Raw genomic sequence first — 16,628 nt, 5'->3', positions numbered from 1 at the left:
TAATGAAAAAAAAATCAATGTATTCAACTTAGGTATACTTTTCATTATTATTGTATTCCCTGACTCATTTCACCACAGTCTCCCCCTAGCTAAGTCCAGAATACAATCTTTATTTTTCATTCTTTATCTTTGCTCAAGTACTTGTGCGAGTGAAAATGAATCTTGCCTGTCGGTTTGCATTTCTCAAGATCGGAAAAATGTCTCTCTTGCAACGAGCTCAGCCCTATTCCACAGGAAAGTTTTTGATCGACGACCCAAAATATTCCTTTTTGAAAGATCTGGGCTTAGAAAGGACAAATTTGGGTGTATACAATGGGAAATGGTTATCCTCAGGCGAGGTAAGATTTTTTTATAGTGAAACTATTAATTTTGAGTACGGATCGGGACAATGCATTAAACGTTAAATAGGTAGGTATATACTTACGATAGAATCTATAATACGAGGGTGGGTCAATAATTCCTTAGAAAAAAGCATTAAAACAGTTTTTATTTTTGTATTTTTTTTTTATTTCTCAACATAATCTCCTTGGAGCTCAATACACTTGGTTAGACGTTTCTCAATTTTTTTTAAACTGTCAGAAAAATAAGTTTTCGGAAGGTCCTCAAAATAAGCATTTGTCCGATCGATGACTTCTTCATTTGAAAAAAAACGTTGTCCACTTAGCCATTTTTTTAAGTTTGGGAAAAGGAAAAAGTCACTGGGGGCTAAATCTGGCGAATACGGTGGGTGGTCGACCAATTCGAACTTCAATTCTTCAATTTTAGCCATTGATCGTAAACATGTGTGAACACGGGCATTGTCCTGATGAAAGAGGATTTTTTTCCTGTTTAAATGAGGCCGTTTTTCTTCAATTTTGTTTTTTAGCTGGTCCAATAAAGATGCATAATAATCCCCTGTTATTGTTTTTCCTTTTTCCAAATAGTCAACGAAAATAATTCCACGTGCATCCCAAAATACAGTAGCCACAACCTTACCAGCTGATTTTACTGTTTTCGCCTTCTTTGAACATGGTTCGCCTTTCGCAATCCACTGCTTTGACTGTTCTTTCGTCTCGGGAGTATAGTGGTGTATCCATGTTTCATCTACAGTCACAAAGCGACGAAAAAAATCATCCGGATTGCGTTGCATGAGCGACAACAGGGCTTTAGAGGCCACCACCCTATTGCGTTTATTGTCGACTGTGAGCAAACGCGGCACCCATCTTGCAGAAATTTTTTTCATGCCCAATTTGTCATGTAAAATAGAAATGACGCTACCTTTTGAGATCCCTGTAACCTCAATTATCTCACTCAACTTTAATCTTCGGTCACTTAACACCATATCGTGGATTTTATTGATCATTTCTGGTGTAGTCACCTCTACAGGACGTCCTGAGCGTGGTTCATCCTTTGTTGATGTACGACCACGTTTAAATTCATTTAACCAGTTATAAATAGTTGCAAGTGAAGGAGCAGATATGCCGTGAAATAAATCCAACTTATTTTTTATTTCCTTTGCTGTTTACTCTTTTATATTAAAATGTTTAATAACAGCTCTAAACTCAATTTTCTCCATTTTTGTAAACAAGCAAATTTTTTTTTTAAATGTACGAAAATAAAAAACAACAACCCGACCAATCTGATTGAAACTTCGCAGCATACTGAATCGGTAGTGCCGCTGCATGAAAACAAACCGCTTACAGTACTAGTCGCGCCACCTGTCGGCTTTTCTAAGGACTTATTGACCCACCCTCGTATTTGTTTTACTTATCTTCGCATCAATTTTCAGCAGATAATTTTTCATTATGTTGAAAACAACCTTTTGTAATAAAAAAAGGATAGATATTTATATTAACGCACATTTTCAACAGATGATTTGATTGAACCATTTTATGGTAAACAAAATTCAAAGTCCCACAGTGTACTAGTGGCAGGGCATCAGTCTCTAAAGTTATGAATTCCTCGTTTGGCAAAATCACATTTTTGATCCAGAGCATGGATTCAATGGATAGGGCTAATGATTCACCACCATTCCTCATGGAAACTCTGTAAAAATTAAAATAATACACTCTGTAGAGCAGGGGGGGGCAAACCTTTTGGATGGAGGGCCAAATTCAAGAATTCAAAATGAGCGGCAGGCCGCAACTAAAATACCATTTTTAGATATACACTATTTATTATCACGAAAAATAAACATTACAAAAAAATTAATGAGAAGAATGAAACTGGTGTACATTTTTGAACATTTTTTAAAATTCAGGTGTTAATTTTGTAGTTGATATTCTCAAAACTGCATCTAAATGGGCATCGGAGATATTTGATCGTAAAGAATTTTTATTGAGGTTCATGATCGAAAATGTTTGTTCACATTTATATAGATTGATCCAAAAATAACGAAAATTTTTCTTGCATAATCTTTAAGTTGGTCGAATTTGTCTGAATTAAGGGCATCGTAAAATTTGGAGATTTCTTCACGACGATGCAATTCTCTTAAATCAGTGTCACACTGCAGATCAATAATCTCAAGTTGTAGCTCTGTCGGTACACTATCAATATCTATTGATCTACATACAATCCAGAGCGAGATTACAATCCGAAATTTCTTTCCATTCATTCCCAATCGATGTTCAACGTACAAAATAGTGGTTACATAGTGTGAGACGAGACGCAAGAAAGACGTACTGAGATAATACATTTACGAAACAACAAATTCTTCAAATTTTAATCTATTGTCAATATTTTTTAAAAAATAATAAAAAAGTTATTCGTAATCAGAAGTACAATTAATAATGGTGGGCCGCAAAAAAATATCCGACGGGCCACATGCAGCCCGCGGGCAGCAGTTTGCCCCCCCCCTGCTGTAAAGTATCATATTCTCTGCTAGAAGTTATATATTAATATCACTAAACAAAATTAATTACATTAGGAAAAAACGATTTTACTACAAATTGCGAAATGAAGACCTTACACTGATTATTGTAGGTAGGTAGTTAATTATTAATCTAGAAGTTTAGACACTATGTACATAAAATAATATTACAAGGATGGTGTATGAACTAAGTTATGGAATGCCTATTCTGAATTGTCTCATAACATAGGTTTAGATTTTTAATGTGACTAGAAAATTAGCATCATTAAAAGGATTTTTTTTTTTTAAATATTCTTCTACTTAGTAAGTTATGCAGATTGAACTAAAATTTGTGGGTTTAATCAAATGCAGAAAATAGTCTCGTTGAGTCCAGCAAATGGACAGGCAATCGCGGAGGTTTCCGGAGCAAGTGCTGAGGATTATCAAACCTGCGTGAAGTCGGCGGCAGCCGCTTGGCAAGAATGGGCAGAACTTCCGGCCCCAAGGAGAGGAGAAATCGTACGACAAATCGGCAACGGTTTAAGGGAAAAATTAGAACCATTGGGAAAACTGGTGGCATTAGAAATGGGTAAGTGGAGACTGAAGAAAGTGTTCAGTAACTATTATATTTTTCTCGCCCACTACGGCCGAGCGGCGTATAATGTTGTGGGTCCCAGATTCGAAACCTGGGCCTGGCAAATACATAATATATTGTTTTTTTCAATTTGTGTTTAGAGTAACATATTGAGTAAGTGGCTAACATCCATTTCTCATAAAAACCAAAAATCCGTTAATGCAAACCTCCACTCTGTGGAGGCACAATATATAATTCTATTAGGATCGTACATGGTCAAAAGAAAGAAAATTGCTTAAAAAAATCATGTTTGATAAATTTAAATTCAACAAAAATTTACCTCTCCAGACAGTTAAATACCACAAATGAATTACCATTTCTTTATTGACTTTGTGATCGTTGCACTCAGGAATAGATAAAAAGAAAATCCACTAATTGATTAACTCTATTACTTGACCGTAAACTTGGATTATTCAAAATATAAAGGAGACACTCCAATCTGTGTAATCAAACAGTATTTGTGGTGAAACAATGTCGTCAATTTACACATTATTTAATATATATATATTGTGATTTTATAGTGTTTATCGATTTGCTTTAATATTGCTATGCGAAGTAAGTAATAGTGTCTTGAATAAACTTATGAATCCATTCACTCGGTCAATAATTGTCTGGGAATGAGAGGTTTAATGACCAACAGTTAATGCTTCACATTAATACCATAGAGTGGGGTGCATATACTTTAATAGTCATATATATTTTATGAAGATTTATAATGCATTTGAAATAATTAAATACCTGCCTTGGCTTGCATCTTTCATACTTTGACTGTCAATTGTTGGTAAAGAGCAATAAAAATAACATTGGTTCTGTGCTGTTTTTAGGAAAAATTCTTCCCGAAGGTATTGGTGAAGTCCAAGAATATATTGATATATGCGATTATGCTGTTGGACTTTCAAGAACTCTTCCAGGGACGATTTTGCCATCCGAGAGACCAGGGCACGTGCTCCTTGAAAAATGGAATCCCATTGGAATAGTCGGAGTCATAAGTGCATTCAACTTTCCAGTAGCTGTTTACGGTTGGAATAGTGCCATCGCTATGGTGAGTTTGAAGTTTCAAAGGCAATAATTTAAGATCAGCCTATGAAGCCGTCTGTCGCAAGGTTTAAATTATTAAATTTTTTCCATGTGAGTTTAATCCAGAGCAAGTACCTAATGAGTTATGGGTAACAAATTTTCCTGTAAAGGCCAATATGGTCTATTTAGCAGCTAATATGGTAATTTATAAACATGGAGGATCATGGATCCCACGACAAGGGGGCTGATAGAACTTTAGCCTGGGGATGGAGGAGACCTGAGATGTACCGAAGACAAGAAGCTACATTTGTTTTGTATATTATTGTTATGGCTTCTGCCGCAAGCCAAAAATAGTTTCAATTGTACAGCACGACACTTGTTTTTATAGGTACAAAAATGTACTTTGTGAGTATTCCAGGCTTGTTAATATTGGATGGGCAGTAATTCTGCACACTACACTGTCAGTTGGCTGTTGGTTAAATGATTATTTTAATTTTACAGTCATAATTCTTAAATGGTCAAAAACTGTTTTATGCAGGTTTGCGGTGATACGTTGATTTGGAAGCCCGCTTCGACAACACCTTTGGCCGCTGTTGCCGTGACAAAGATTATTGCGAAAGTGTTGGATGACTGCAACATTCCGGGAGCCGTAGCATCGCTTTGCGTCGGCGGTCCAGATGTTGGAAGAGCAATGGCTAAGGACCCTCAAATTAAATTGCTATCTTTCACCGGCAGTACATTCGTCGGTCAACAGGTATACATGTTGAAGATTTAACAATATTATGTCTATGTCATTGTCTATTCAAAGAGAGATTTTCTTTTAAACATTTGTTTGTATTCATGATTTTGTGGGATTATTTACAATTTAGGTGCTGACATTATAATTATTTTTCTTTGTTATTAAAGACTTGACTTACCGTTATTTTTTATATTATAGAGGACGATAAATGAAATTTCAACATGGTAATAACTAATTTTCACCAAATTTGGATTTACCTTTCGCATACAGAATTTCTTTGATTGGAGATAATAATATTATGATAACTACTTTTCATATGTTTAGCCTTTAAATTTACACAGATTAATAACAATAATGATTATCTTAAAAATTGAAGATAATGAATAATCAGTACATCAAAAAAAAAATATGAATGAGATTATAAATAATTGAAAATTCAATGTTACCGATAGTTTGAGCTGAGAAAAGGTCTCCATAATTATATTGTATAAGGGGTGGAAGTCTTTTTCCTTCCATCCCTCTTATCTATAAATTATAAGTCGTAGTTTCGATGAAGTGTGTATGGTATATTTAATTTTTAAAATCTTTACATTACAATAATTTTATAGAATGCGAGTATAAGTTTGCAAGATAATTTTATACTGGAACTACGGCGTAGTCAGACCACATACCTAGTTCAATCGAATAGCTCACTTGACTCTGATAGGGCTTATGGCTAACCGCATTTATCCATTTTCAGAGTGCAAGCAAGGCTACTGTAGTGAACTAGATCTCTTGACGAAGCCAAGCTCGACTCAATTCTAATTGGTAACTGTACGCCAAACATCGCCTTACATAGTGAAATAGGTCACCCATTCTCTCTCGTCTATGTGATAACGTCTTCGCGCTGTAGTGGGAGCGCCGGATAGTGGCGCCCTGACGGTACTGTATGCGACGTCCGATGAGTAAAAGAGAAAGTATTCAAACGCTCCCATGCTATAATTGTCATTTAAAAGCAAGACTCACTATATAGTCAGGCTGTGACACGAAATTGTAAATTTCGATCGTAGTGCTATAGTGGACCAACTTATCCTTTAAATTGCATGGATTGCGATTTCCTCTACTGTGCACGAATTACAAAGGGTAAAATTAATTTTTGTTACCGTTATTAGTTCTGACTGCTCTTACATGAAGCTTATAGCATCGTTTTATCTCGCTTGGCATCGCTCTAACTAGGTCATATTTTCTATTAAACCTATCAAGCTTCGCGCTTATGTAGTATGTTTATAGTTCAAGCACAACATGGTAAACTGTTTGTAGAAAATGATGATTGTTTCATATTAAAATACATGCCTGTGAACAGGTTACCTACTTCATTTCATTTGAAAATAATCAATAATCAGCACTACCATTTTAACTCATAGTTTTAAAAAACGTGAAATTAGAAGTGCTGAAGATGATCAAATCTAAGCAAATATTATTATTGCAAGACAATAGATTGTTATGTGTTTTTTCTTCAAAGGTTGGTCTCGAGGTGCAGAAGCGTTTTGGAAAGCATTTGTTGGAGCTGGGCGGAAACAATGCAATTCTTGTAAATGACGATGCAGACTTGGACATGGTTTCTCGAGCGGCTGTTTTCGCTTGCTGTGGCACTGCCGGACAGAGGTGTACCACAACAAGACGCCTTATCTTGCATACAAAGGTATTTTATTTACCGTTTACAAAAATTTATAAACCTTTTTAATATTCAATATTCTTAGGCAGGTAAAAGGTTTTTTGTAACACTATTCAACATACTATGCGGTGTAACAAATCAGCACATCGAAAAAATTCTTCCATCTATGCTTTTTTTAAGTATTCTAAGTTTAAAAACATGGTGTTATGTTGGAAAGTCCTCTAAGTAGGTATGACAGTGAAAAAAAATGCTTGGATTTAAAAGCTTGAGTTATCCGGATAATTTGTAAAGGGGCTCGTAAACGAGCAACTTTTGACGGCAATCGTGTTGCTGTTAAAAGTTCCCCAAAAGTCTACGTTGCCGAAACTTTCCATCTATTTGCTTTCTGGCAGCATGGTTGGTCGATATATCGAACTCAATCGAAAATACGGCAATAATTGCTAGATAAATCTATTTCATTCTTGCTCTGCTCCATATGTGCGTCTCTGTTTGACCTCACACCTAGCAACAATAAATACATTTGTGACAGCCGATTCTGTATTGGACCTTATTAATGTGGTTTATTTACGTCCGGAGCTATGGAACTTCGAATCCAAACTATAATGATACTAATATGAAAAGGCCAACTACAAAGCTGCACAAACGTCAAATAATGAGATTATTTTAAAGTTTTTAAATATATAATTATCAATAACTAATTCCTGGTTTATATTAGTTATTATTTCACGTTTGTTTAAAAGTAGGACCCGATCCAAATCCTTCTTTCATTTTGGATTAATTTGTTTAGGTATGTGATTATTTTTTATGTGGTGCAGAAACTTCATTGCGGGCTGTTGTTGTCACGTATACGCACAAAATACATCAGCCTTTCTTGCCCGACACTGATGACGGGTCATACATTGCCCAGCAACTGGGCAATAGTTGCATCATTTTTTTGAGAATTGTATCGGCAATCTGCAATTTTTGCTGCTCGTTTACGGGCCCCTTAAGAAAGATATTATTATTAATGTCATTGTGATGCCAATTCTTCTGCACGTGTGATAAATACACAAACTTATTAGTAATGAACATAATATTATAAGTACTAGTTGTATAGTTAGATGTAACCAAAATTCAGAATAAAGCCATATTTTGGTACATGATAATATATTACATATCTGTGATACAACAGTTTTCAAAATATTCTATTGTCAATATGTGCATTATATATTACTTAACTTAATTTCCATAAATATTGTTTAGTAAAATTTGTATTGGAGATTAATTTGCCTTTATTTTAAAATTTTGTGATCTATATTCGCCACGATAATTTATTATATTGTTAATAATTCAATTATTATTAAAATAATTACAGAAAAAATAGTTTTATATTATGAAATATGATAATATTAAAACAGAATGTGATTGTGTCCTTTTTGGTCACCGGTTTGGAGTTGTTCGTGGGCACTGGTATTCAGATATTGACTCAAAAAATGAATAGTTACCGACACAATCATAATAATAATATGATTAGTTAACCATACTTTTTTTGTTGATGTATATAGGTATATAGAGAAGTGATTGAACGTCTGAAAAAGTCATATGCACAAGTGTTGGGAAGAATTGGTGACCCACTTGACACAGAGACGTTGTACGCACCACTTCATACACAAAATTCTGTCGACGATTATGTCCAAACCATTAAGGACGCTGTCGCCGCTGGTGGAAAAATAGAATTCGGAGGAAAAGTATGCATGAAATAATATTAAAATAATAAAAATAAACTAAAATAACCTAAACTGCGATACTTATATATATATGAATGAATTCAAAAGTACAATCACAGAACTCGATTTCAAAAGCAAATACAACAAAATAATGTTACAAATTATGTCAGTATTTTCTATTTTCTTATCCAGAAGTCAGTACAAAGTCTGTCACCCTCCTAAATCTATGCTGACAGATCCTAGAATTTACCAGTCAAGCCAACATCACACTTACTGCAAAACACCTCCTCGGAAAATACAACTGCGTGGCCTAAAGATGGCAGTGTGGACGTCAAATAATTGTTAATATGCACTTTTCATTTAAAAGGTTATCGACAGACCAGGATATTACGTGGAGCCGACCATAATCTCAGGTCTGCCACATAATGCGACAGTGGTCAAGAATGAGTGCTTCGCTCCCATTGTGTACTGTTTAGAAGCAAAAGACTTGGATACAGCAATCGCATATAACAATGAAGTTGACCAAGGATTATCTTCCAGTCTCTTCACTCAGAATCTGAGTAATGTATTCCAGGTGAGTACAATATTAATATGTAATTTCAATACGATAATAAATAATCATTACAAAACTTATTTAGTACTAGATATACCTATATAGAATTGAAAAAACACACTGGATAGGTTTGAAACCATTTTTTTTTTTATAATAGTATTTCCAAACTTCATTTGGGTAACTGCACATTATGCACAATCACATTTTTAAAACTTCAGGAATAACAAATGTCATAAAAGGGGTGGGAAAGCTATTGTTTAACCAAATTTTAGAAAGTGGAAATCAACTGAAATGAAAAGTGAATTTGTCTTTCATTATTAACCCTAGTAAAATTTTAGTGTTTGTCCATTTGCTCGGTTATAACTTTACAACTCTTGTAGCAATATTGATGAAGCTTGCGCAACTTATAGACTACATTGCTGCTATCAACTATCATCTTAATTCTAGGTATCCCAGATCAAACTTCTCGAAAATAGTGAACATGTGATAATATGAGGTGAATCACGGGTCAGGATTAATAATACGAATCAGTTTATTTCTTCATTTATTCATCTCTGTACCCACTATTTCTTTCCGTATTTCATGCAGATGAAGTCATGGACGATTGATAATTTAAAATATAACAAGCATGCATACGCATATATATATATATATATAGAATTGAAAAAACACACTGGATAGGTTTGAAACCATTTTTTTTTTATAATAGTATTTCCAAACTTCATTTGGGTAACTGCTCATTATGCACAATCACATTTTTAAAACTTCAGGAATAACAAATGTCATAAAAGGGGTGGGAAAGCTATTGTTTAACCAAATTTTAGAAAGTGGAAATCAACTGAAATGAAAAGTGAATTTGTCTTTCATTATTAACCCTAGTAAAATTTTAGTGTTTGTCCATTTGCTCGGTTATAACTTTACAACTCTTGTAGCAATATTGATGAAGCTTGCGCAACTTATAGACTACATTGCTGCTATCAACTATCATCTTAATTCTAGGTATCCCAGATCAAACTTCTCGAAAATAGTGAACATGTGATAATATGAGGTGAATCACGGGTCAGGATTAATAATACGAATCAGTTTATTTCTTCATTTATTCATCTCTGTACCCACTATTTCTTTCCGTATTTCATGCAGATGAAGTCATGGACGATTGATAATTTAAAATATAACAAGCATGCATACGCATATATATATATATATAGAATTGAAAAAACACACTGGATAGGTTTGAAACCATTTTTTTTTTATATTAGTATTTCCAAACTTCATTTGGGTAACTGCTCATTATGCACAATCACATTTTTAAAACTTCAGGAATAACAAATGTCATAAAAGGGGTGGGAAAGCTATTGTTTAACCAAATTTTAGAAAGTGGAAATCAACTGAAATGAAAAGTGAATTTGTCTTTCATTATTAACCCTAGTAAAATTTTAGTGTTTGTCCATTTGCTCGGTTATAACTTTACAACTCTTGTAGCAATATTGATGAAGCTTGCGCAACTTATAGACTACATTGCTGCTATCAACTATCATCTTAATTCTAGGTATCCCAGATCAAACTTCTCGAAAATAGTGAACATGTGATAATATGAGGTGAATCACGGGTCAGGATTAATAATACGAATCAGTTTATTTCTTCATTTATTCATCTCTGTACCCACTATTTCTTTCCGTATTTCATGCAGATGAAGTCATGGACGATTGATAATTTAAAATATAACAAGCATGCATACGCATATATATATATATAGAATTGAAAAAACACACTGGATAGGTTTTAACCATTTTTTTTTTATAATAGTATTTCCAAACTTCATTTGGGTAACTGCTCATTATGCACAATCACATTTTTAAAACTTCAGGAATAACAAATGTCATAAAAGGGGTGGGAAAGCTATTGTTTAACCAAATTTTAGAAAGTGGAAATCAACTGAAATGAAAAGTGAATTTGTCTTTCATTATTAACCCTAGTAAAATTTTAGTGTTTGTCCATTTGTTCGGTTATAACTTTACAACTATTGTAGCAATATTGATGAAACTTGCGCAACTTATAGACTACATTGCTGCTATCAACTATCATCTTAATTCTAGGTATCCCAGAACAAACTTCTCGAAAATAGTGAACATGTGATAATATGAGGGGAATCACGGGTCAGGATTAATAATACGAATCAGTTTATTTCTTCATTTATTCATCTCTGTACCCACTATTTCTTTCCGTATTTCATGCAGATGAAGTCATGGACGATTGATAATTTAAAATATAACAAGCATGCATACGCATGCCGCATATGGTAACAGCCATTTTGTGTGGCTACTGAAAATTGATAAACGTTTCTCATACTTTCCATCTTTAATTTTTTAATGAAAAAAAATTCTTCCTGCAACATTGTCACTATAAAATGTAACACGGCATGAAGTTACATAGTTTTGAAAAAACACGACATAGTCAGAGCATTGCCGAACAAAATAAAGCATTGCAATTGGCTTGATATAACAATAATCACATTCGCCTTCTTAATTCTTGCGTACTAAAAAAAATCGCATTTGCATGTGTTCAATGTAAAATTTTTCAACTATAACACGTTTTCTTTTGTGTCGAAGTAGGTAATGTCAATAAAGGATCGTTACTTTTTTTTATCAAAGCGTAACATTTGTAGTTCAAGAAATTAACAACCATTGCACAAGGTCTAAAACTGAACCTGTAATTTGAATGGCAACAATGTCAAAATTTAAGTAATCGAGTTGGGGTATTGAGGTGACCATAATATTATATGTAGTTAATAAATAATACACACATATGCTTTACACTTTGGATATTACTTTAATTAGTCTTCATTATATCTCAATTTATTTTTGTGTGTTTGTAGCATTCACTATTTTTTTTTATATTACAGTGGATTGGACCTAAAGGTTCCGATTGCGGTATTGTCAACGTCAACATCCCAACATCCGGTGCAGAAATCGGAGGAGCTTTCGGTGGAGAGAAACACACTGGTGGCGGACGGGAATCAGGAAGCGATTCTTGGAAGCAATACATGCGACGCTCCACCATCACTATCAATCATTCTAAAGAATTGCCGCTCGCTCAAGGGATTAAATTCGAATGAGCACCAGTTAATATGAAAACTTTTTTATTTTTATATAAATTCTTAAAGACAAATGGACTGTATACAAAAATATTCTTTACAATGAATTATATTTTTTTATAAAAATGGATATTGGATTTTAAATATTTTATTCTGATGAAAACTCGAACCTCCAGAAGTCAACTGCTATATCGACGGATCCTTTTTTGTGAAATTTGTAAGACGATGGAAGATCATAACGAAGCTCAGCTATAACTTTAGGCTTCAGCCCCCATCCTTTTGTTACTTTCATTATGTGAGGTCTATAATAAAGAGACAGTTATTTTATTATTACATACCTAGTTTGTATAAATGATATGTCGAAACTGCAAGAAATCGAGAAAAACAAAAACATTACCAGATAGACTGCTGGTAACAATAACGTGGCTGTGGCGATAGTGTCGCGGTATGTGTATAATGAGCAACTAGTTCTTCAAACCGCCACACACTGAGTTAACGTTTTTACAGTCTAAAATGTGTTTAGTAAGATCTCTTGTTTATCAATTTGTATATGGTTGATATGAGCGTAATACTGTAAAAGAACATATTTAGAAGATAAGAAAAACCTTGTTATAAGTGGGTTTGTTTTCAAGTATTTTGAATATAGTTCTTCAACTGTTTTGCATTGTTCATACACAGTACTGATTTTAGCCGTTAACTAGTCAACTATTGGTCGATTCAGATTTCGATACACCAACGAACATACCTTGTCACATGTAACAGAATGTGACCAAAATATATGGCTCTTTTGTAGCATTGTACTTACAGCGACGATAAACACGTCCGTAACTTGGGATAGAAAAGATAACGATTAGATGCATTTGAAATGTGTTCCTGGAGAGCCTCATGATGGCCAAAAAATCTGATTATCAGCAAATCTTTAGATCAGAGACAAAGTCTCGTTGGTATGCCTGCTATGGAGGATGAAAACTTGGAAAAACATGGTATTTAAACTTAAAAAAACTTAGTATTTGGTCACATTGAATGCCACAAGTTTTCCCCTGACACCGACTGTATACCACTGAATGCGGAGGAGGATGGAGCCAAGCCATCGAGAAGGCTGTTAGGTGGCCAAGTCATGATCCTTAGTCATGAGATCTCGGCAAAGAACAAGAATATCCGTTGTAGGCAATAGCGGCCTTAAGCCAGACAACGGGGTAGGTCAATTTTGAATATATTATTTTAATTTGCCTTTTCGTTGTATACTTAAAGACGCATTGCAAATTAGCTTTTTATACATTATAGAAGAAGTACTAGAAATTTTTATATGTAGGTTACTTACCCTTAAAAAAATTTCCTCATCGTTAACCGAAATTGCACCCAACACGTTATAATTTTTTGTAAATTAGGTCAAAAACCAAACTTTGTGTGTCTATTTATACACCTAATAACTGTTGTACTTAATACTATTTAAGAACATAATATTAAAACAATCAAACACATTCAATAAAAACTCCGTTATAATACCTAGTATTATGGAATGGCGGGATCATTTATATATAAACACTTTTTATATTTCCACTGATCTTATTAGAAGGTAACTTTATGATTAATATAGCAGATTACATTTTAATCGGTAACTTACACCCACGGTACACCCACGGTGGCCGCGCGGCATAAGCGTTGGACTATCACGCCGTGGGTCTCAGGTTCGAATCCTGGGTCTGGCAAGTACACATATTGTTTTTCAATTTGTGTGTGAGTCAGGGTATGGACCTAATAGGTTGAGCAAGTGGCTGACATCCATTTCTCGTAAAAAACAAAATCTGTTAATACAAACCTCTACTTTGTGGAGGCCCTTATGATCCTATTAGGATCGGACATGGTTGGAAAAAAAAAACCTTGTATACAATGGTTTAATACAGAAAATGCAGTCGATTGGTTTTACTCAAAGGTTGGATTTAAACTGAACTACAATTAATAACATATGAAACTTTCAGACAACAATGGTCAGTTTGAAATAATAAGCGACAACAAATAAGAATAAAAAGGTTTGCCGCACAAATGAGACCTTGAAACCACAGAACAAAACTCTTGAAACATTTAAGGAAAAATTTATATCATTCTGTTTCATTTTACATATTGAAAATAGTATAGCTGTCTCGTTTTCAGCAATGACCAAAATTTAGTGTATGCAAGCGATAAAACAATATGAAAAAAAAGGCGTGTTTTGTGCTTTCTTTCCGTCTTACATATGGGAAATGAGAGAGAAAGAAATATTATTATGAAATATGAATCTTGGCATTCATGAAATTGACCGAGAAACTCTTGTGAGAGTTGAGATACGTGTGTGTGTATGGTGGTTAGATACATGTACATATAAATTAGCGTGCGTCACGTTACAATCGCTCGCCAAAACGGAAAAAGGCGTAGGATACTAATATATAGGAGATAATTGACATTGTATAATGTATATAGATTGTAATATATTTATTTTTGGGAGGTCATTGACTATTTGACCCAAGGAGCCAGCCGCCCATGGTTGTAGGTGTATAAGGTAGTTTATCGGTAAGAATTGAGTTTTTGGGAACGATGACAAATTTTATAAGTAATGGAAAATGCAATGTGAAATATTAATTCTTTATTTACCTGGTTGACGATTTATGCAAGGAATAGATAGAGGTGGTAGCCAACTGTGTTGCTTTTTTTAAAAACTCCATGTCAATACCAGCATTATTCTTTGTACCAAAAGGAGGGTTTAGTATAACAGTATCGAATCTTTTATGAAACCTGAAATAAGAATTAGCATGTTGCTTATTCAATTTTTAATGCAATAATTTAAAAATCGAAGGGCCGAAGGTAATTGAATCTATGCTGTTTACTTTTGAAATATGAGTGCAAAGTAAGATAAAATATTCAACGAATGCGTAAATACGTAAGCCGGCTCGCACATCAAAACTCATTTCGTCTGCGACATGTCGTATACGTCGATATGAAGTCATCGTTATTCACAAAACACACGTTGCCAAATGGAGCTTTGCAGATTGGTTGAATACGACTTCTTAGTTTGAAAAAAACATCTAGTGCTGCTATCAACAAATCGCATGCATCTCAGGCTGCGAGTCGAAGGCGCCAGAACGCAGTCACACACATACGAATTGGTCATTCCTATACCAGCTCGCCGGTCGCCGCATCCAAATATTTATTCGTTTCGAGAGTCTTCATATGCAACAGCAGATCGACGTTCTTAGAAGGTTTGATTTATGGCTGTGCGGCAGACGAGGCTAGCTAAACTGTACAAAATAAACTTGTCTTCTTCAAAACTGTTGACACACACCTATCTGATATCCCGGTAAAAATGTCTGCCATTACGGCATCAACATTGGGCACTTCGAGATCCTCCATATTTTTGGAGAATATTTCTAAGGCGTCAGGATCAATTTCAAATCCGACCACTACAGCTGCTTCCAATAATGCCGCTCCGTAAGATAACATTCCACATCCTGCACCCAGATCACAAACGGCTTTGCCTTCGATGTCTTCAAACGAAGCCTGAATAAAAAATAAAATAAAATCACAAACACATTTACAATTTCTCTATAACAAACTGTCTTATTGAGGTTTGGAACTGCCTGTATATTTTATAATTTTTACATGTAGCGAATTAAGTCTTTCTAGATTTATTGTTTTTAAAAATTGATTATATTCTCTTTTTAGTAGAGAAACCACTCTCACATTTGACAGAAATCTAAATTAAATATACATTATTTTTAGTAATTTAGTATACCATGTAAATAATGATCAAAATTGATATAAAAATATCAAAAACAATAAGGCGATACTTCAGTGAAACGGCAAATAATTTTCAACTATAGGCGCGACGAAATTTTGGACTCGCTGGCAGTCTGAGAGCCAACGTCGAGGTGTCAATACGTCAATTTGTTTTGTGATGGCGACGGGGGTATAATTTCTTCAATTGTGTAAAGATGACTAAAAGCGTTACCCATTTACTTTAAAAAGAAAACATGTCAATGAATATATTATTATTGTTACTAATAGAATAATAAACAGAACCCGCAATCCGCGCATCGCTAGTCACGATCTTTGTAGACCAGCCTTAATAGCTTATCACTAGCATTTATAAATTAAATATTTCTTATTATAAATAATTGATAGTTCACGTTTAGTTAATACACATGATAATGCAGTAAGTAAGTAAGAAAACAAATATAATAATATATAAGTGAGTCTTGTAATATGCCAATTTTATTTACCTGCATCGTGTGTGTCATACAGCTAGCTATATGGGAAGGTGTTGCATACTGCTCCAAAAGTACTTTTGGCTTGGTGAAAGTATCCAAGCCTTGTAAATATTCTTCCAAAACCCTTAATTTCATACACTTGGTCATTTTGTGAAAGTGTTTA

The 16,628-nt window shown here is 34.2% G+C and overlaps 2 protein-coding genes across 3 annotated transcripts; one reads left to right on the top strand and one right to left on the bottom strand.

Annotated features, from left to right (window-relative positions):
- Positions 1-139: 139 nt before the first annotated feature.
- On the top strand, positions 140-12,354 carry Aldh7A1 (aldehyde dehydrogenase 7 family member A1). 2 transcript variants are annotated; one of them, XM_085957849.1, is made up of 8 exons: positions 140-338; positions 3,200-3,416; positions 4,286-4,503; positions 5,017-5,232; positions 6,719-6,898; positions 8,416-8,598; positions 8,945-9,151; positions 12,033-12,354. In XM_085957849.1, the coding sequence occupies exons 1-8, from the start codon at positions 156-158 to the stop codon at positions 12,243-12,245; spliced, it is 1,617 nt and encodes a 538-aa protein (XP_085813975.1). In that variant the 5' UTR covers positions 140-155; the 3' UTR covers positions 12,246-12,354. The 2 variants fall into 2 exon arrangements, with proteins under 2 accessions (XP_085813975.1, XP_085813976.1); XM_085957850.1 differs by lacking the exon at positions 140-338 and adding an exon at positions 1,986-2,056 and having other exon boundaries at positions 2,846-3,416.
- Mettl5 (Methyltransferase like 5) lies at positions 12,253-16,612 on the bottom strand. Its single transcript, XM_085957851.1, has 4 exons — positions 16,478-16,612; positions 15,541-15,755; positions 14,853-14,993; positions 12,253-12,526 (listed from the first exon to the last, which is right to left on the bottom strand). Exons 1-4 carry the CDS (start codon positions 16,610-16,612, stop codon positions 12,373-12,375), a joined length of 645 nt encoding a protein of 214 aa, XP_085813977.1. The 3' UTR covers positions 12,253-12,372.
- Positions 16,613-16,628: the final 16 nt, after the last annotated feature.

Source organism: Rhyacophila brunnea, unplaced genomic scaffold (genome assembly GCF_057557595.1).
Source record: "Rhyacophila brunnea isolate RB1 unplaced genomic scaffold, BYU_Rbru_1.0 scaffold_7, whole genome shotgun sequence".
Lineage (NCBI taxonomy): Eukaryota > Metazoa > Arthropoda > Insecta > Trichoptera > Rhyacophilidae > Rhyacophila > Rhyacophila brunnea.
Note: the sequence above shows the minus strand (reverse complement) of the source record. Positions and strands in the feature narration are given on the sequence as shown.

What these genes read in the sequence shown, in the direction of transcription:
- Aldh7A1 (XM_085957849.1), top strand. Translation starts at nt 156, where the DNA reads ATGAATCTTGCCTGTCGGTTTGCATTTCTCAAGATCGGAAAAATGTCT. An exon ending in GCCTTATCTTGCATACAAAG is followed by an intron (nt 6,899 to 8,415) that starts GTATTTTATTTA and finishes TGATGTATATAG; the next exon opens with GTATATAGAGAAGTGATTGA. An exon ending in ATCTGAGTAATGTATTCCAG is followed by an intron (nt 9,152 to 12,032) that starts GTGAGTACAATA and finishes TTTATATTACAG; the next exon opens with TGGATTGGACCTAAAGGTTC.
- Mettl5 (XM_085957851.1), bottom strand. Translation starts at nt 16,612, where the DNA reads ATGACCAAGTGTATGAAATTAAGGGTTTTGGAAGAATATTTACAAGGC. An exon ending in TTTACCGGGATATCAGATAG is followed by an intron (nt 14,994 to 15,540) that starts GTGTGTGTCAAC and finishes TTCTTATTTCAG; the next exon opens with GTTTCATAAAAGATTCGATA. An exon ending in TTGCATAAATCGTCAACCAG is followed by an intron (nt 12,527 to 14,852) that starts GTAAATAAAGAA and finishes TCTTTATTATAG; the next exon opens with ACCTCACATAATGAAAGTAA.